We start from the raw sequence: 19,027 nt of genomic DNA, 5'->3' as shown, positions 1-19,027 counted from the left end.
GTGAGTGCAGTGGGTTGGAGTGGGTTCTCCAAACTTTAATAACTGAACTCAAATTCCTCTTTGCAGGCTGAAGCCCGTCTTTGACATTCCGCTGCATGTGCCCATCCAGACGGTAGTCGTAACACCTGGCAATACGCACATCCTGGCGCCCTTACGTGACGGCCGCCTGGCCGTGGTCGCCGTGCAGCTGCCCCTAGCTGGCAGCAAAAAGCATTCCGTGCTCAACGTCTAGGCGCCCTCGACTCTAAGCTTTCCATATCACAGTAGTAATTTAGATTCCCTTTTTAATGCTTGACTTTTTGTGTCCCTTTGCCCATTTGTTTCTTATAGATATATATTTATTTTTCGTGTCGTTACGTGCCAAAACAAAAAAACACAAAACTAATTAAAATGGCCAAAAAGCAGGCCAACAAATCACATATTCAGTTAGTTGGACTCGCCTCAAATAATTCTTTATAGATCAAGTTAAAGTAAAGTATCTAACAGATACACGAATTCCATTAGCTTTAATGAAAGCACTCGTTTTTCATGAGGTTTGTCAGGCGTTAGCATACCCCGCACTTATTCATTCTCTATCTATCTATCAGTTGATGCAGACCAAACCAATTATCAGATACTTAATTAGCATATACCCTGTAAAAGCAGTCTTTGTTATCTTCCTCTGACTCTATCATAGTCTATCGCAGGTGTATCTATGATTACTCATACCCTGTAAGTGTAGCACTGGGCATAGTCTAGCATACCCAAGCACTTGCTCGCAACACTTTCCTCTGCCCTACGCGAATTCCCTTGAAATATCTCTCTATGTCTATGGGGTATAAATTGTATCTTTCAGATACTCGTCGAATGCCATTAGCGTTAAGCGCAATTCCCTGTAAATCCAGCCTCTTCTAGGTGGCCCATCCATCTTTATTGTATCCACTGCCCGCTATCTATCATGCCCATCGCTCCCTTTCCCTCTCTCGCGCTCTTCCGCCCTCCCGCTCTGTCGCTCCTTCGTCGTTTCGTTGCTTCGTCTCTTTTGCGAGCAATTATTCACTTGTCTTTCGTGTCGGATCGCTTTGCAGCGCGGCACTTTGCGCGCGCCTTCCAATTAGCTTGACAAATTCGTATAAATCATTTATCATTAGGCTGACGTTTGTTGTGTTTCTTGCTTTTGTATTTTCTTATTTTATATATTTATATAAATTAGCACATCGTGCCGTCATTCAAGCGACAAAAACTGGTTGCCGGCAAGTGGACCGGTCCGTCTGTCCCTGCCTGATCTCTGTACCTCTCTCTCTCTCTCTCTCTCTCACTCACTCTTACTCAATCTATCTCGCTCTCTGTCTCTGTCATTGCCCCTCTCGTTGCCTGCTGCCATTTCCGTTTGCACTGAGTCACGCGCGACTTTCAAATCGGCATCAAAATCTGCCCGGCAACAGCGCGGCGCGAGGTGGCGTTCAGCGTTTTGGCCACGCTCGAAAACTGGGGCCAACTTTCGTTGCCAGCACGAAGCACACAAAAAACAAAACAAAAATTGTATCTGTATCTGCAGCTGCATCAGCATCAGTATCTGCATCTGCATCTCGAGTGAATGCATTTCCAATTGACAACAAGTATTATAAATCCTAAAATTAGAGTCCGTCCACGAATTTAAAGTTTTCGCATCGAAATTCCATTCGCTTTTGTCTCGTCTGCCTTGGATGCCAGCTCCCTCCCCCGACCTACCCTAGGACAACCTTTTCCAATGACAAGTGACAATATATAGTAGACGATCGTTTGATAGGGTTTTGTCTGTTTTTGTCTTTCGCATTGCTCAACTTGTTACAAGCGCACAATCAGCACGTAATATACATACATACATGTATGTGTATAATATATATATATATATACCGTAGAGATTATCACAGAAGCTGCTCGACTTGTAGTGCGATCAATACGCAACATAAGTCAATCAATTATTTACTTAAACACTTATCATCTTATCTCTCAAACTTAGAACAGGGCTGTCAAGAATTTCGAAATTTTCGAATTGTTTTCTGGAATGCCATTTTGAAGGATTATGAGTCACACAAGTTCATCAAACTCCGAGCTCAGTTAGGCTTTCCAATTCAGTTGATTTTCGAGTACTTTCTGAGATTCCCGTTTCGAACCGATTCGTTAACCGCTTCGCAGCCCTGACTTACATATATACGTAAATGCGTTTGCTCGTTATTTGTTACTAAGAGAAAAATAAAAAACACAAAGAGTTCTCCGACCTTCCTTAGCTGTAGTTACTGTAACACTGTATAGATTGTACCGAATAAACTGTGTCAATAAAATGTTGAAAACCAAACCAAAACCAATATAAGCATTGCTAAAGCCCAACGTGTTCTTTTCATTATTTTGGTGTATTTATTCAAAAAACAAACACTTTAAATTCAATAATATAGTATTTAAATATATAATGTAAAAAAACCATAATTCAGTTCAATTAGCTTAATGTAAAACATAAAACATAATGTAAAGGGGCAACACTTCCTAAAGTTGTGTGGGGCTTCCATGGGTGTGTGTATACTTGTGTGTGTGTGTGTATCTATATATTATATAAAGACTGTTCTGTTAACCTCAGTGAATACTTTTCTCTTTCTTTTGTATGCTTATAGATGGATGTATGGATGTGTAAATGTATGAACGATGGGGGTTCAATAAATAAATTTTGTAGATATGAAATAGACGAATCTTTGCGTGAATTCATGACTTCGTTTATACGTGAATAGGTAAATTCATGAAAATCTGAATTCGTGAATTCGAGATGCCTATGGTGTATTGGTGGATTGGTGTCTTCATTGGCTGGCTATATATAGACATATATACATAGCACATATATACATGTTTATTAAGTACGGGCCAATTACTATCGTTAACTAGTGTCTTGCCTGATATAGTTAGGAACAAACATTGCTACTTACATATAAACGAAACTTGTTTACCTGAACAACTAAAAGGTAAAATTGAAGAAACAAGCAAATGCTATATTAGATATCAAGAACCTAATCAAATACCGTTAAAAATAATATTCGTAACTAATTCGAGGTGGATGAAAAAAACAAGGAAATGATTGAAAACATTAAAGTCTAAGCCGGCATTAGATTCTAGAGTTAAACTTAAGCTTAAGCTTTCTTTTCTTTTTCTTCATTTTTGTTTTGTTTTTTTTTTTTTTTTTGTATTTTTTAGTGTTGTTTTTATCTTTCGCGCATCTTCAAAGGCATTTGATCTATCTAACTAACTAAAAATGTCCAATCGAATAGCCTTGGGTGGAATCTTTAGTCTTCCTTCTGCAATGAAAAAAAGAAGTAGGGAAAATGTCGAGTTAGTGTGGAAGTTAAAATGCGGCTATAAAAAGCTATCGATAATTCGAGTTATCGACAAGAGAAGAGAATGAAGTTAACGATACTTACAAGTACGGGGTATACGAAGGTATCGGCTGAGTCTCGGCCCACAGCATTGTGCGCTATACACTTGTAGTTGCCCATATCCTCCCATTTAAGGTCAGAGATGAGCAGATCTCCGGTGGGCAGGACCTTGAAGCGATGGCTCTGCACGATTTCCTTGTCCTCGTTATTCCTCCAGGTGATCTTGGCGTGCGGGCGGGCATGCACTTTGCAGGGCAGCATGATGGTCGAGCCCATCAGATCCAGATGGGTTTTCTCGGTGTAGATGATACGCGGCTTCTGCGGGCCCTGGTACTGCTTCTCGGGTACGATCAGATTACCCAGCTCCTGGTCAGCGTGCGAGGGATGCACCACGGTGCTGGCATAGATGGTCTTGGAGCCAGTGCGTCCGATGCACGTGTAGATTCTCGGCTCGCTCAGCATGTGATCGACAATGTGCACGGAGCGCACACGAACGATCGCCGTGGGCGCATCCTCCGTGATCGAGTTCGATTCCAGATTATCAATCTGAGAAGAGAGAGCAGAGTTGAGCTAGGGGATTCGAGGGACGGGTGATGGGCTTGCTAGACCTACCTCAGAGAGTGGCATGTGACCGACAATCCATTGGATGCTGGGCACCTGGGAGCCCATCATCTCGCAGGCGATCTCGAGGGTGGCGCCGGGCGCCTGTTGCATCTTGTTTGGTGGAGTTTTGATGAACTTCAGCCAGTCGTCCTCGAAGGCGCGGTTGCGGTGCTTCGACTGGGACTGCGGCACCTCCTCCGTCTCAATGGAGTTGTCCACATCGTTGCTGTCGTCCACAATGTCCACGGCGCGACTCTGGGCGCCCGAGAGGCTGCCAAACAGCAGCAGCGCTATAGCGCACAGATTTAAATTCATTTTCTGCAATGAGTCGAGAGGCGGAAGGGGCGTGGCTTAGTGATAGAAGCTAGGTTCAAAGTTCAATATCATTCCACTTATAATATAGGTTAATAAACCCGCAATCATCATTGGAGCATCGCTGCAGTTATCAGCTACAATGTGCCAAGTCCGTTATGCCAGGCTAAATCCGAGGCTATAAATCACAATGTCGACTGATACCAAGCGGACGGCCGTACGGATCGATCGGCGGATGGACGGGCGGATGATAAGAATCGAAGCGTGAACCGTGAATCGTGACTTGAGGAATCGCGCAACGTGCCACGGCTGCAGTGGCAAACGTTTGCAAATCATCTTGCAATATTATCAACGTAGCTGAATATCAGCTATCTATATAGTATATCTATAGTTCTAGAAATTTCAGTTCTTAAATTGCATAATTGCATTGTGAAAATGTTAAATATTGCCTGCTCAACAAATTACACAATTTTACTTAATAACTTAGGGCCAAAAGCTGCTTGAATTGACATGAAACTTAAAATTGTTTCACATTTCGCTTTTCTCAGTCTCTCAGTCTGTCTCTTTCCCACTAGCAGCCAATCTTATGGCGCAGCAGGACCCGGGCTCGAGCCTGCCAGCAATCATCTGTCTACATCATTATTTTACAAATTTGTTTTCTTTTTCCGAAAGTAAAAAAAAAAAAAAAAAAAAAATATTTGGAAAAAAAAATCTATTATCTAGTTTTTCGTTAAACCCGAGATTAATTTACGAAAAACATCGAAAGTATTCCAATTCATTTACTTCAACAGATGTATACTTAACCAACTTATCTAAACCCAATTAAAAAATGTTTTTCACTTCAAGGTAAAGAGATCCTAGCGAGAAGCGCGACCAACCCCTAGCTAATGAAGATCTTCCCAGCCGTCGACTAAGCATTTCACAATTTCACAATATCACGCGGTCTGGGGACACCGAAATAGAACAAACGATGATAAATTGTGGACAAAGAACTCACGTAGGCAGCAACACTCAACACTTAAGTGGATCAAAAAAAAAATTAAAAAAAAAAAAAAAAAAAAAAAAAATTAAGAAATCGAAAAAAATGGAAGAAAAAAACCCAGACAGAAGAATTGAAAATCGAAATCACATTGTTTTGGGTTGTGACGTCAGCTCCTTGATGAGCGCGCCCACGCGCCATGGATCAAAGGCCGAGCATAATTAGCCAGACCGACCGATCCTATACTATATACCAGATACCATATACCATATACCATATACCCTCACCGTATATTCGACAAGGGCGTGACCACTTAAGTTATTCAATTCGGTATGCAAAGCATTATAGTCTGTCTCTCTATATAGAGTGTGTCGTCTGGCGATTCGCTGGCAAATGTTGCATCAGATTTTCGACTCGATTTGCCCTTCGGCGTGGATGGGGTTTTTTGCTGATTCGCTGAATGGCTGAATATGTGATTTATTTTTCTTCGAATTTTGTTCGTCGTTGTCTATTTTAAATTGGTATTTCGTCGAATCGCTAATCGCTAAATATGCGAGGATTTGTGAAGTGGCTCACCTTTTGATTTGATTTCTTTTTTCTCTTCCGGTAAAAAATGTTTGCGGTTTTCTCCCTAAGTGGGCGGCGTTTAGAAGCGTTTGGCGTTCGCGTCTTTTGATTGAAGGCGCGAGCTGCTCGAATCTCACAACTTTTTGTTATGTTATGAAGGAGTTTATCAGCTCTAAGTTGTGCTGGCTGCGGAATTGGGCCTTTTGATTGAAATTCAGCAGCAATTGAGTTAACAATGACATAGAGTCGGCGCGGTGTGCCGTTTTGGTAGCTGTGCAGCTTAGCTTTGGTGAAATTTTGATTGTTTTTCTTTATTTTGCAACGCAACAGCGCCTGCGACGAGCAGCTTCTATTTTGTTCCTTTTCCTTTTCCTGTTCCGGTTCCGGAGCGTAGTGCAAAATAGTGGGCGTATTTGACTTCGATCTTCAACCGTAGCGTATGTCCAGCTCAAAGCTTGGGCACATTCGTCTCAGTGTTGATGAGTGAAAAGGTTGTGGAGCGAGGGGGCGGGGCTTCAGCACGACTCCTTGTTAACTGTTACAAATTGTGGTTTCTTGACGCGGCACTCTTTATAAGACGCACGGTTCATCGACATTACAAGTCAAGGTAGGCTTTTGATTTACTTTTTCTTTTTGCTTTTTCTGTTTGAGCGGTCAGAAGGCGGTCAACGTTGCAGCGAGTAGAGCGAGGCGCACACTTAAGTTGTGTTCAACAGCTGAAAACTGTCACAGAACTGATTCCGCTACGCAGCCGACTTCATTTTATATACGCCAGAGCCGAACAGAGCAGAGCAGAGCCGAACAGAGCGCCGCCATCGACACGCACTGCTCTCTTTCTTCAACTCGCTCTCGTGCTCTCGCTCTCTCTCACACACTTACACACTGTTCGCCGGGCGGATGCCACTGTGCCCTTCGTATTGCTGGCTGCACTTCGTTTCTGTTAGTTCGGGCCAAACTCACTTCGTTGGAAGCAATAACTCACACACACGCACACACTCAAGCAAGATGAGCAGCGCGCTCACAATGATCGGAGCCGGAACGAAACGAAAGAACAGTTCATTTATCATTTGATCTCTTGGCTATTTGAATGCAGTTTGAGCCGCTCCAGCCGGCAATTGCAGCGCCCCGCAAACTTTCCATAGACTAAGCTCGGACTGCAATGGAAGTAGCTTCCAGCGGATAGAGGTACAGTTCTACATGGGAATGACCCGTCGCACTTTCAATTCCTAGCCAATAGTTGCTTTACCCTTGACTCAATGCGCCTCAGCTGCGACGGGGATGGGGTTGGGGACCCGAATGAAACCAGTTGACAACGACAAGAATTTAAATGTGACCGGTACACTGAGAGAAATATATGCTCACTTCTCTAATTCAGTTTATACATATATTCATATGTATATAAAAATAATATGAAAAGGAATTGATTTAATAAGGAAATATGTAAATTTGTTTTGATTTCCAATGAATATTATTTTCCACTTTTTCTGGCCGTGTAGCAATTCTCGTGCTGCTTCTTTCCACCACATTCGTACGTGCCTGGCGGCATGGCTTTTAAACGCCGCAGTCCAGGCGAGCGGCAGCTCAACGCTGCAAGGTTCCATTTGTCGCGACCCAACACGCCACGCCCCCTCGCTGCAGCGCCCCCTTACACTGCTCCGCTGCTGCTGCTGCTGCTGCTGCTGCTGCTGCTGCTGCTGATCAGCACAGTTGATTCATTGCAATCAAGTGAGTGCCAGTTTGTCTGCTGCGTTCGCTCGGTTGAGGGCAGAAAACCACAAATGTAAGCGGGGGCCAGCGAGTGGGAGGGGGACAGCAAAACTTGTTGCCAGAGTGGAAGCAGGCAGATAGACTGAGCGCGTGCGAGAGCGAGAGGAGAGCACAGCGGGAAGGGGAGCAGTCACAATGGCAGACAGACTGGCAGCAATTCAACAGATCGCGTGTTCGCTTTCCGCTGTGCCGCTGTGTCGCTAGTTACGTGTGGTTCAGAGTGGGTCTGGTGGATCTGTTGGATCTGGTGGGACGGTGGGGCGGTTGTTGCGGCTGCTGTGCCTGTGCCTGTGCCTGTTGCTGGGCGGCAGCCAGAACTGGTGCCCGGGGTTCGTATTCTCGCCGCACTAACTAGCTAGCTCTGACTAGTTTTATTCATTTGTCGGCAAAGTCAACCAGCAATATACAATATATATATACACCAATTATATATATGTACATATACATATATATATTCATTGCACCATCTCGCCCCAGTCGCTCTGCTCGACTCCCACATTTGGCAGCTGCCAATTGCCAAGCGAAACTCAATTGAAATCAAGTAAATTGCTGCAGCTGTGGCGAATTGATCTCGTGCCCTTCTGACCACAGGCCTCAAAGGCGACCAACAACGTAACGAGTAGCTAACGTAACAAATTTGACGTAACTGCATTAGATCGATTACTAGATCAAACGCCACTTTCATATCGATCGATTCAATTATTGATGCTGCAGCTTAACGAGATTCGAGCAGATCTGATGACGTTCCAGGAAAAGCGCACGCACTCGCAATACGGATGCAAACTGTACGCGCTTCTCTCCATGGTATAACAGTTGTGCGTGCACATAGTATAACAGCTGCGCTCATTCCAAATTGTTTGCTTCAGGAAATTTCGTGTTCATTTTAGATTGGTCGTTGCTTCAATCAGTATAACACTTGTTTATAACATATCAAAATGATTCAGGCTTATGATTCTTAATTTAGCTTAAAAAGGACTTTTGGGTGGAAATTCTTAGTTTCCAGATTACTTACATGTGAAAAGGGGATTTTATGAGGGGATTTTAATAACGTTTGAAAAGTTTTTCCTATGTAAGAGAAAATTAACGTACATGCTTCATTGTATAACAATGAATTAATTATGTGAATTTCCAAGAAATAAATACAAATATATCGAGCACTGTAGCCAAAGCAGTTCGCGTTAAATGAGCACAATGAATGAGATATATGTATATTCATAGGCCTTGGCACCGCTTGGTACCGATCGGCAATCGATCGAACGCGTCAAACCATCAATTTATTACTCTCCAAAAAAGAAGAAAGAAAACGATACAATTTCCTAGAAATAAGAAAGGTCGAAAACTGGGCGAATCATACGATCGTACGATCATACGATCGCCTAATTGTTTTATCGTCCGATCGTAGCATTTCGCCATTATTTTGTTGGCCCCAATTATTGCATCATGGCAAATGCAGCGAATGCTGGTAGAAAGATGCACACTCGATTAACAGAAAAGATACAACAAAAATATTCATAGTTAAAAAGAGACAAAACATACAAAAATACGAAGAAAAAAAATGGTTAAAAGAGCTCGCTTTGCCGTCTACGTTTGCACTTTTCTGCTAATTAACGGGCAACAGCCACCGGAACTGGGCTGAGACTCATTCGACTCATTCAAAGTCAGCAAACAGACGGACGGACAGACAGAGACAGGGACAGACAGATAGAGAGATATGCAGTTCGGGGAAAAGATAGTGCAACATGCAACTGCCAAGACAAGTCAAACACACACACAGACACACACACACAACTACAAACGTATATTGTGCAGGCATGTGAATTGCAGGTTGTACAAATCGTCTACACACATACAGAAACATACATATATATATATGCATACATATCTACACCTGGCTGGCGACGTGAGAAAATTCATGTGCATGCCACAAATTCTGTGCCGTCGTTGCCAATGTAGCATTTTTTTTCTCTACTTCTTCTTTTTTCTGTCTGATAAAGTCCAAAAAAATGCGCTTGGCAACAGCCTCGCGCGACCTCGACCTCAGGCTATGCATTTGAATAAACGTTACTTTTTGCCTTGAGGGATATTTTTCAAATGACAGAAATTTCCCTTTCAAGTGCGTATAATAGTTATGCATATAAAAGATATTCGTTTGCGGCGGCATATGTATGTATGTATAACACAATTACATAGCCACGCACGCTCACCGTACTCTTGGGTGTTAATGTGTGTCTGTGTACTGGCTTATAAAAGCAGTTGTAATGGAAAATTTATAAAACCACTTTTATTTCTCATATTTTTTTTTTTTTTTTTTTTTTTTTTTTGAATATGGAAAATTTTTTGTCGAACTGAATTACAATAACCGATAATTGTTCCGATTGCGAGCGCTATTAGCATTAACTAAAAAAATAAATATACGCTTATAACAATATACATATATGTATATGTACATATACATACCTAGAAAACGTGAGCACTTCCTCAATAGCACACATACATATGCGTAAAACTGTGTAATTTATCAATTAACCTATGGAGTGTGCTATGCCTGCTGCGCGGCTGTATGTGCTTAGCTCGTATGCTAGCGTGTGTGTGTGTGTGTGTGTGTGTGTGTGTGTTCTGCTTCCCTTGCATTCTTTGCGTGCATAAATTGAACTCTATGTAAGTGTGTGTTTGTGTGTGTGCGCGCCCTGTCTTTGGTTACCTTTTGTTGAATTGTGCAACTGAGCTGCGAGCACTCATCACCATCAGCAACACCAACACCGACACCAACACCATCACCAATACCAAAGTAGTGCCGACCGACCACCACCGAAGCAGCCGATTCCGAGTGGCTTCGACTCTCGCCCAATTTACTTCGACGATTGCATCAGCCATTTCCACGCCGCACACGGAGTCGTCCGGCAGCGCTGCCGTTGCGCTTGCTGTTGAGCGCGCTTGAACGGTAAAGCCGAGCATAACCCATAAGCCCTTGCCCTTGTCTCGCTCGCTCCTATGCTGCGTGCATGCTAGTGCGTTTCAGTGCGTGCTAAGCTGTTGCGCTGAGTCATCGTGCTTGGCAGGTGGCATTAACCAAAAGACAAGCAAGATTAGGTTTAATAAACAAAAAATAAAGCCTCAAGTCTTACACTTTCCAGCTGCATTAGTAACTGAAGGTGTACGTCAGAGCTGCCAACTGGCATACACATTTTAATCAGCTCTAATTGAAATGATTTATAGGACTTAGATTTCGTCGGCTGACTTAAATTCGCCCGATTCGAATTCATTCTAGCAAGCTGTCGGAATACATACATAGTTTCACATTTGTGTTTTATTTTTTGAAAAGAAAAACAATCAAATCATTTCCACTTATAGATCCGATGACGTCTGTAGATGTTTTCAACTTTCCGCTATTATCAACGCACACTTCAATAGAGCTTAAAAAACAATTATGTATGAATGTTTATTCAGACAATAATAAAAAAAGGGGCTCGTTGCCTCACACACATGCACACACACACACAGCATCGAGGACAGGGCCAAGCGCGGCAAATGCCCGACAATTAACAATTTCTCCTAATTGACATCATTTATCAGTTCACACACATGCACACATACTGACATACACACTTATACACTTCTATTCTTCTTGCTTTGTAGCATAATTGACTGCATGGGTGTGCGTGTATCACGTCATATGAAATTCGTCGCACCCGCGCCCACACCCTTCGGTCAATTGAGTAGGGGGCTCGTCTGGCCCAGTGTAAACAGCCACTACGACGCACATTCGGCTACACACACAGACTCACTCACACACATACGGATAAAGTGTATGCTCTCAAGAGCGACAAATTCGCTCCAGCATTGCTGTCCGCTCTTTCTCTTCTTTCATACTCTTGCTGTGCCTCTCTTTCGCTCTTGATCGCTGACAAATGCAAATGCGACAAATGCAAAAAATTGATTGCCAAAGCGAATGCCGTTGATTGTCCCCCCGCTCTCTTGCTTGCTCTTCAATCGCCTACCCCACCCCATAGCTCTGACGCATTTCGCCCGTTCGCCCAGCTTCGCCGTCACCTCCATTCGTACAGTGCTCCGCTTTGATCATTCTATATGTGCATATTTCATTGCGCTTTTTGCCTTCAACTTATAATTTTTTTTTTTTGTTTTTTGCTTAGGCTGTTTTTTTTTTTTTTATTATTTAATGAATTGCAATTTATTACAAAGCGATCTGATTATTAATTGGTTTTGAATTGATTTCGACCGGCGGGCGACTCGCTACTGGCAAAGGCAGCTGCGACTGCGACGTCGACGGCGCCACCGACAGCGACGCCGACGATGACTGCGACTGCGTGACCAGCGCAACGTTCAGTGTGGCGAATTCTGCGTGCATGTCTCTGGCCGCACGTAGACCCCGCTCCAACTGGACTGACTCATCAAATGTAAAGCTCCAATTAGCAGCATTTTAAATTTTATATCATCTTAAAAGTCGAGTTTAAATCGAATTTTAAGTCAACTTTAAATGTCAGAGTGTCGAATTTTTTTATTTCTTTCTTTTTTAAAACAATTGTAGTCCAAATAAGAGATTTGACAAAAAAGAAAAAAGATATCTGCTGCTTTCCTAAAAGATTCCCAGCTAAAAAGTTTATTTTTGCAACATCTCAGTTTTGTTCCTTTTTTATTTACTTCTGGATGGGAATGGTTTTTGTTTATGCTGCGGATACATTAAAGCATACTTCCGGCGAATCGATTTCACTTGGGAACCCGAAAGGCATGCAAGAAGAATTCTTACTAATACGATCTCCTAGCAGAACCCAATATAAACACAAGATCATATCAGAATGTTCGAGCATCAGATTCTCAGCAGACTTGTCGGCGGCTTCCCTTGCAATACTGTTAAACGTATGCAGCGAACCGGCCTGCATCTTCTGATTGGATTTAATCTATATCTGCGATTCTTAAATATATGTATATGTCTTATGCAGTCACATTTAGAATTAGCGGAGCCGTTATCAGTACCAATCTCTAAATATTCCAATTTAAATTTAAACATAGTTCAACTATTATCTAATAGCTCCGATAAGCTTCTTACGGAAAAATTTCTATAGATTTCGCATTATATTATAATGTAGAGTAAAATGAAAAAATCACGATCATTGATCATCTTTCTGATGAGTGAAACAGCCTTAAGCCAATGCGAACCATCAACTCCTTCTAATTGAATCTAATGTACAAGTATGTATCGAAAATACACATATAAAAGCAATTAAAGATCGGGTATATTGAGCAGAAGCCAAACTAACCTCAAAACATAAACTAATATTTCTCTGCACATAAGAATTATTTTGAAGTCGCAGTTGAGCTTTAAGAGCAAATGAAAATCAATTTGAATATTTAATAAAATGAAAACGTATTAAATGAGAAAGTACAATAGATATGAAAAATAATTTACAGATTATATAACAAATGTATGACAGCTTAAAAGCAAGCGAATGCAAAGCCAACTGTCATATAGGATGGCTCTTATACCATAACGTACTTATACGCATACTCTTATACTGAAAGCAACTTCCCACTGAGCTCACTTTCAAATTTAAACTCAACTTATTAAAAATATACGAATTAACAGCTATGTATCGATGCCAATATACCCCATTTGGACTACTATACAGCTCATAGGAAATGTGTTAATTGATGCATATTTCACTGATAGACTGTTAAGTGCGAAATCAGAGTTACAGTGGGCCGGGCAGGTGATACCGGTAACACAGGTGTCAGGTGCCCAACGTGACTCAAAATAAATCAATTTGAAACTGATAAGAAAATACTCAATGCTCATAAATAACTATGATTAATTTCGGCAATTTGATGAGTGTGATAATAGGCCTACCTGCATTTCGTTGTAATTGGCAGTGAGTCTCCTAAATGATTTCAAACACTTGACTTGACTAGCTCACTTTTCACTTTTCTGCAAATTGTTTAAATTTTCTTTTAAAATTATTTTCTTATTTTTTGTTCTCTTCGGTTTCGTTTTATATATTTTGGTCTTGTTTTTGTTTTTTTCAGAATTTTTTCTTTTTTTATTTGGTTCTGACTCGCTCGGCGATTGGAGATGTGACTCGATGGCTAGTGATGTGATATACTGTGCGGCGAAAGGTTGAGCATCGATGCTTTTATATAGCCGAAATCAACAAGTGTCGTTCGTCACACACAGCGACAGCAGATTGGCTACCATTCGGCATATTAACAGTTATAGTCGCCTGTCGCCTTCGCCTTCGCCTGCAGCATTCGTTGCTCTGTGTGTGCTCGTCTCTGTGAGTGTGTGTGTGTATGTGCGTGCTTGAATTTCAATTTGAATTTGAGCCTCAGTTTGTATTGGTTATTGTATGTATTTGCTTGCTAACAGCTGCCTGCCTGCGTGAGTGTGTGCGTGTGCCATTGTGGGCGTTCGCTGTTGCTGCTGCTGCTATTCCTTCGATTGAAAAATTGAATGCAAATTTATTTGAATTATCATTTCTTTACACATTATTATTCGCATTCATTTGATTTGTTAGCTAACCTTAATACATCCATAATTTAAGTACAGTTGACACAACACTCACGCTGTTAGTTATGTGTAGATCGGTTCACGTACTTAATTAACCCACGGTTGACCTACCCCTCCCTCTGCCCGTTGACATATCCTCACTTAACATTGTGCAACTTTCCAGCTGGAACTCGCTGCTTTTGCCACTCATCTTAGCTGCCGCAATCTGGTTGAGGCAGTTGCAATTGACGAAGCCTCGCTTCCTTCTCTCTCCCGCTCCCTCTCGCCCACTCTCCTCTGCTCTTTATGGGGCTTTTAGAGCGTGGCGATTTGATTGGCCAGGAGTTAGACAGACGCACAGACGTCACCTGGCAGACCGGATCTACAATATTTGCATATGTATTTATGTACATACATATGTATATGTATGTGCGTGTGCGTGTGCTGGTCGCAGCTGTGCTTTAATTGATTCTATGTGCTATAAATTGAAATGCACTCGACGGAACCGTTAAATTCAAATCGAGTTGCACTTTAAGCTGGTCTGTCGATTAGGGAGCAGAGTGGGGATCGGGGTGGGGGTTGGGTGTGCCTCGGTAGGCGACTTCTGACTGCTGGAACACAATAATTGCGACTTTTTCGTTTTTTTTCTTCTTCTTCGACTTTGGCAATCATCATAATGAGCTGCTAATCAAGGGACGCTGCCTGGCAACTGCGCAGCTCGCCTGTTGTGACAAACACACACATGCACACGTAGCTGTTTGTATGAATGTGTGTGTGTGTGCATGCTAAGTTCACCCACGCATTCCGCTGTTTTGTTATATTTAGTTGTTTTTTTAGCCAATTTGGCCAACAATAGGGCTTCATTTGTATTTAGCCAGCTTGGCTCCAATTGATACCGCTGCTGCGTTACGCCCACACATTGAGACAGGGGCGGCAATGCTCCCTACCCAATTATGCCAGCAGCAGGGCGTAATTAAACACAACAACAACAACAGCAATTGCTTCTATTTCGCTTATTTCTGTTTGTTTGTGGCTCAAATTAATGTAGCTAATCACAACGACACAACGCACTCATGTGCCCCACGCAGCTCAGGCTGCTAGCCAACACTGGTAATTGGACGTTAGCCAACACTTCACAACTTCGCTTTGTAAATCTTGTTCAAGCGTTTTGTTCTCTTTACTTTATCGCTGGGAAAACAAAAGTGAGTCATACTTTTAGGGGCCGCCATTGCTCTACAGCTAAACTTAGATACATACATACACATTTCTATACGTATATGAGTGTGTATATATGCATATACATATATATGTATATATGTGATCTATTCTTTGCGTATCCGCTTAAGAGCTGCATCAGGCCATTGGTCACGCTTTCAACATCTTAAACCTTCTGAAGTTAAGCAAATATTTTTTATGCTGGAGTAGAGAATAAGTTCAATCAGTCACTGCATAAGGAGCCACCAAACTAGTTATTTCAATCGGCGCACTGTTGATTCTAAACTGTTGTTCCTTTGACTAATTCCCCGAGTAGTTTACTAACTCTACTTCCGCTGGTAATCCACTAATTCTATATTCTAATGAGCTTTTCGATGGCAGATTGTGATCAAACGCATTTTCTTTTAGCTTGTTCCTGGAGTAGTTCATGAGCTAACCCTTCTAATGAATTATTCAGTCTTTGAGTATGAGCTCCTGAATAATGGAATAGCTGATCAATAGGAATTGATTAAAAGTTGATTTAACAGTATGATTTACTTACGAGCTGTTGAGCTAACTGAACTAGTAAATGAACCATATTGTTCTTGTTTTAAGTACCTCTTTAAATTGGCTATGTCACCCAATATCTTTGTGCAAGGTTGTAATCGATATAAGATTTTAATATTATTTAAAAACATTTTTGACTCCTGAATTTTAATCAAATTTCTTTCAAATGCACCGCCTAGCTGAAACACAGCTTTTCCCTTGCTATATAAAATTAAAAATGAAGTGATTTGCAATACACAAACATACATACATACACATACATATACATATGAGCCATTGGATACTGCTGCCAGTAACCCAACCTTAAAAGTATGCTAGTATGCTTGCCTTTAATATTGTAAATTAATGCTAAAAGCTTACATACTTTAATAAAATTATAGTTTCAAAATAAGTGCATCTATATTTACGCCCAGCACTGTATGCTAATTCTTGAAGAAGCTCTCAAAGCTTTCAAAGCTGAGTACGCATCAATAACTGCAACACGTGTAACAAAAGCTCATTCAAGGTTAACAGCATACACTGGCCGAAAAAAAAATGTATAGCCCGGCGGGCCCACGCGATAAACATGCTTAATTAATACATCTGCTGCTGCCGCTGAAGCTCTAGCGTCACATAACCGTTGTGAAATACAAGTTTATATTTATTGTTTTTTTTTTATTTGTCCAAATCCCGTTTGTGGCGTTCGCACTAACCACTTGCTTTGGCTGTTGCTAGCGATGTGCTAATCAAGCTTTGCTCTTTGCTTTCTTCTCTCTTCGCCATTTGTTAGTCGCCGTCAGTCGTCAATCGGACGTCGCTGCAGCAAGTACGTCCGCGCAGCTGGTGCTCAGCTATATCTAAAATAATTATTTATTTAATAGTCAACCAGTTATCGATCGTATGAGCTAATATACACTTGAGTCTGCACCCATCATGACCTCTTACACTTGCCTCCCGTTGGCCCTTAGGCAGGCTAAGCTTTTGGCCACACGCAGCTTCAGTGAGCGCCTGCTCCACCGGAATCTGTCGGCCAGTCAAACACTTAATGACAAGCACGAGTAAGTTTTTTGTTTTTTTGTGTTTCTTTCTTTCGATTTTGCTCTGCCACACCCCCGGCGATGGAGGAGTAGCGCTAATAAGAAATGACAGACAGGTCCCAAGAGGATCGTAAAAGTTTCGCAGGGCCTTTGTGTATTGTTCTATATGCAAATGCATATCTGTATATATGTGGTATATATTATATATATAGCAGATGTATCTATTAAACAAATACAATTAGCATGATTAAGGCGAGGGAATTAAGCACGTAGGCCAAAAAACACACACACATTTTAACCGGCAGCAGAAGCTTTTATTTGTGTGTCGCTGTATACTCTGTTGAAGATGTTCAATCGGGTATATGTATCTATATATATGGTGCAACGGTAGGTAGGCAGTGTTAATGTAATTATCTACGATCCTTTGCAGATGTCAAGTTTTGGTTGTTGGCGGCGGCGCTGGCGGCTGTGCTTTGGCTGCGAAGCTCTCCTCACGCTTAGGCAGGAACAAGGTGATCGTAGTGGAGCCTGCTGATGTACGTAAGCCCTAGTTGTGATAGCTCTGTCAAGTCAAGTAGAGGGACTTACTCCCTACTGTATGTTGTCCTTAGAAACATTATTACCAGCCGATGTTCACGCTAATTGGGGGTGGAATGAAGCGCCTGGAGCACTCCTACAAGTCCATGGCCGAGGTGCTGCCCAAGAAGGCAAAGTGGCTGCAGGAAGCGGCCGTAGAGTTCGATCCGGAGAGTAATACGGTGAAGACATCTGGCGGAAATACCATCAAATACGATATGTTGTTGATAGCTACAGGTCTCCAGCTAAACTACAATAAGGTAAGCTAAATTTCAGATAAATAATAAACTACGCCGTAAGGTAATTACCATCCCTTTTAGATACCCGGACTCGAGGAGGCGCTGGCCATACCCAATGGTAAAGTGTGCTCCATCTATTCACCCAAGTACGTGGACAGGGTATTCGACTGCCTACGTAATATTCAAGGCGGAGATGCCATCTTCACATATCCCTCGTCGCCGGTCAAGTGCCCGGGAGCGCCTCAGAAGATTGTCTACATCGCTGAACACTATTTCCGCAAGGTAAACCGTGCATCTACAAATCCGTAATCGCCTCTCATCAGAAATATCCTTTGCAGTTGGGCAAGCGGAATGATATAAATATCAAATATAATACGGCTCTGCCCGTGCTCTTTGGGGTTAAGCACTATGCAGATGCTCTCTGGCCCATTGTGAAGAAGCGCAACATAACGGTAAATACGCGCCGTAATCTAATTGAGGTTAAGCCCGGTCAAGACATTGCCGTTTTTGAGAATTTGGATAATCCCAGCGAGCGTTTCGAGGAGAAGGTGGGCAAATGATGACTTACAGATTGAGGACGTATTTTGGATAGTAATACTATATATTCGTTTCTTTAATTAGTACTCAATGTTGCACGCCGTACCGCCAATGAGTGCGCCGGACGCTTTGACACGCTGCAAGCAGCTGATCAACGAGGCGGGCTTCGTGGATGTGGATCAGTCCACACTGCAGCACAAAAAGTACCAGAACGTATTCGCCATAGGCGATTCATCCGGTTCACCTAACTCTAAGACTGCCGCATCAGCAGGTGAAATAATGACTGAGGTTCCGTTATATTATAATTAGAAACATTTTTCTTATCGGTTAGCTGCCCAGTCACCGGTTGTATTCCGTAATATGATCGCAGCGCTGGAGGGTAAGCCCCTTAAAGACATCTATGATGGATATGCTTCGTGTCCCCTGGTTACGGGCTACAACAGCGTAATATTGGCCGAGTTCGATTATAGCCTGACGCCTCTGGAGACATTCCCTGTGGCCCAGAACAAGGAGCGCTATTCCATGTTTATCATGAAGAAAGATTTTATGCCGTTGCTGTATTGGAAGCTAATGTTAACGGGACACTGGAATGGACCAGCCCTGATGCGTAATTTGTTGTCTGTATTTAAATTCGGCAAATAAGTGTCCTTATCGTGAAAAGCACATATCGAATGATCTACAAATGCAATAACTCTTATTTTTTATAGCTTTTATAATATATATGCATTTATACATTGCAAATTTGACGAACGAAGTGTGTTTGAATTTAACGTCAATAGTAGTTGCTGTTAATT

The 19,027-nt window shown here is 42.0% G+C and overlaps 4 protein-coding genes across 7 annotated transcripts in view; 2 read left to right on the top strand and 2 right to left on the bottom strand.

The window, feature by feature from the left end:
- Positions 1 to 3,246, top strand: part of LOC108612478 (neurobeachin-like protein 1) — a 36,739-nt gene extending 33,493 nt beyond the window's left edge. For both annotated transcript variants that reach the window (XM_018005362.2, XM_018005361.2), the window contains one exon: positions 67 to 3,246. In XM_018005362.2, coding sequence (XP_017860851.1) covers positions 67 to 232 — 166 coding nt within the window. In that variant the 3' untranslated portion in view covers positions 233 to 3,246. The remainder of the gene's footprint in view (positions 1 to 66) is intronic.
- Positions 2,354 to 13,740, bottom strand: ImpL2 (Ecdysone-inducible gene L2). Of its 2 annotated transcripts, none has more exons than XM_089467625.1 (4): positions 13,469 to 13,740; positions 3,990 to 4,298; positions 3,423 to 3,923; positions 2,354 to 3,299 (listed from the first exon to the last, which is right to left on the bottom strand). In XM_089467625.1, exons 1-4 carry the CDS (start codon positions 13,472 to 13,474, stop codon positions 3,288 to 3,290), a joined length of 828 nt encoding a protein of 275 aa, XP_089323751.1. In that variant the 5' UTR covers positions 13,475 to 13,740; the 3' UTR covers positions 2,354 to 3,287. The 2 variants fall into 2 exon arrangements, with proteins under 2 accessions (XP_089323751.1, XP_017860899.1); XM_018005410.2 differs by lacking the exon at positions 13,469 to 13,740 and adding an exon at positions 5,848 to 5,981.
- LOC149268958 (uncharacterized) lies at positions 5,849 to 7,035 on the bottom strand. The gene has a single exon (XM_089467645.1). It carries the CDS (start codon positions 6,078 to 6,080, stop codon positions 5,985 to 5,987), a length of 96 nt encoding a protein of 31 aa, XP_089323771.1. The 5' UTR covers positions 6,081 to 7,035; the 3' UTR covers positions 5,849 to 5,984.
- A 2,773-nt stretch (positions 13,741 to 16,513) lies between the features above and the next one.
- Sqor (Sulfide quinone oxidoreductase) lies at positions 16,514 to 18,983 on the top strand. Of its 2 annotated transcripts, XM_089467615.1 has the most exons (8): positions 16,514 to 16,670; positions 16,726 to 16,902; positions 17,312 to 17,417; positions 17,493 to 17,717; positions 17,778 to 17,978; positions 18,035 to 18,244; positions 18,318 to 18,504; positions 18,565 to 18,983. In XM_089467615.1, the coding sequence occupies exons 2-8, from the start codon at positions 16,778 to 16,780 to the stop codon at positions 18,873 to 18,875; spliced, it is 1,365 nt and encodes a 454-aa protein (XP_089323741.1). In that variant the 5' UTR covers positions 16,514 to 16,670; positions 16,726 to 16,777; the 3' UTR covers positions 18,876 to 18,983. The 2 variants fall into 2 exon arrangements, with proteins under 2 accessions (XP_089323741.1, XP_017860881.1); XM_018005392.2 differs by having other exon boundaries at positions 16,625 to 16,902.
- The last annotated feature ends 44 nt before the right edge of the window (positions 18,984 to 19,027 follow it).

This window comes from Drosophila arizonae, chromosome 4 (assembly GCF_054131065.1).
Source record: "Drosophila arizonae isolate 15081-1271.41 chromosome 4, UAZ_ARI_1.0, whole genome shotgun sequence".
Lineage (NCBI taxonomy): Eukaryota > Metazoa > Arthropoda > Insecta > Diptera > Drosophilidae > Drosophila > Drosophila arizonae.
Note: the sequence above shows the minus strand (reverse complement) of the source record. Positions and strands in the feature narration are given on the sequence as shown.

Bases quoted from the DNA above. Each gene is read 5' to 3' on its own strand.
- LOC149268958 (XM_089467645.1), bottom strand. From the start codon at position 6,080: ATGTCATTGTTAACTCAATTGCTGCTGAATTTCAATCAAAAGGCCCAA.
- ImpL2 (XM_089467625.1), bottom strand. The intron at 3,924-3,989 runs GTAGGTCTAGCA...CTCTCTTCTCAG, and splicing joins GTCACATGCCACTCTCTGAG to ATTGATAATCTGGAATCGAA.
- Sqor (XM_089467615.1), top strand. From the start codon at position 16,778: ATGACCTCTTACACTTGCCTCCCGTTGGCCCTTAGGCAGGCTAAGCTT. The intron at 16,903-17,311 runs GTAAGTTTTTTG...GATCCTTTGCAG, and splicing joins ACACTTAATGACAAGCACGA to ATGTCAAGTTTTGGTTGTTG. The intron at 17,418-17,492 runs GTACGTAAGCCC...TGTTGTCCTTAG, and splicing joins TCGTAGTGGAGCCTGCTGAT to AAACATTATTACCAGCCGAT.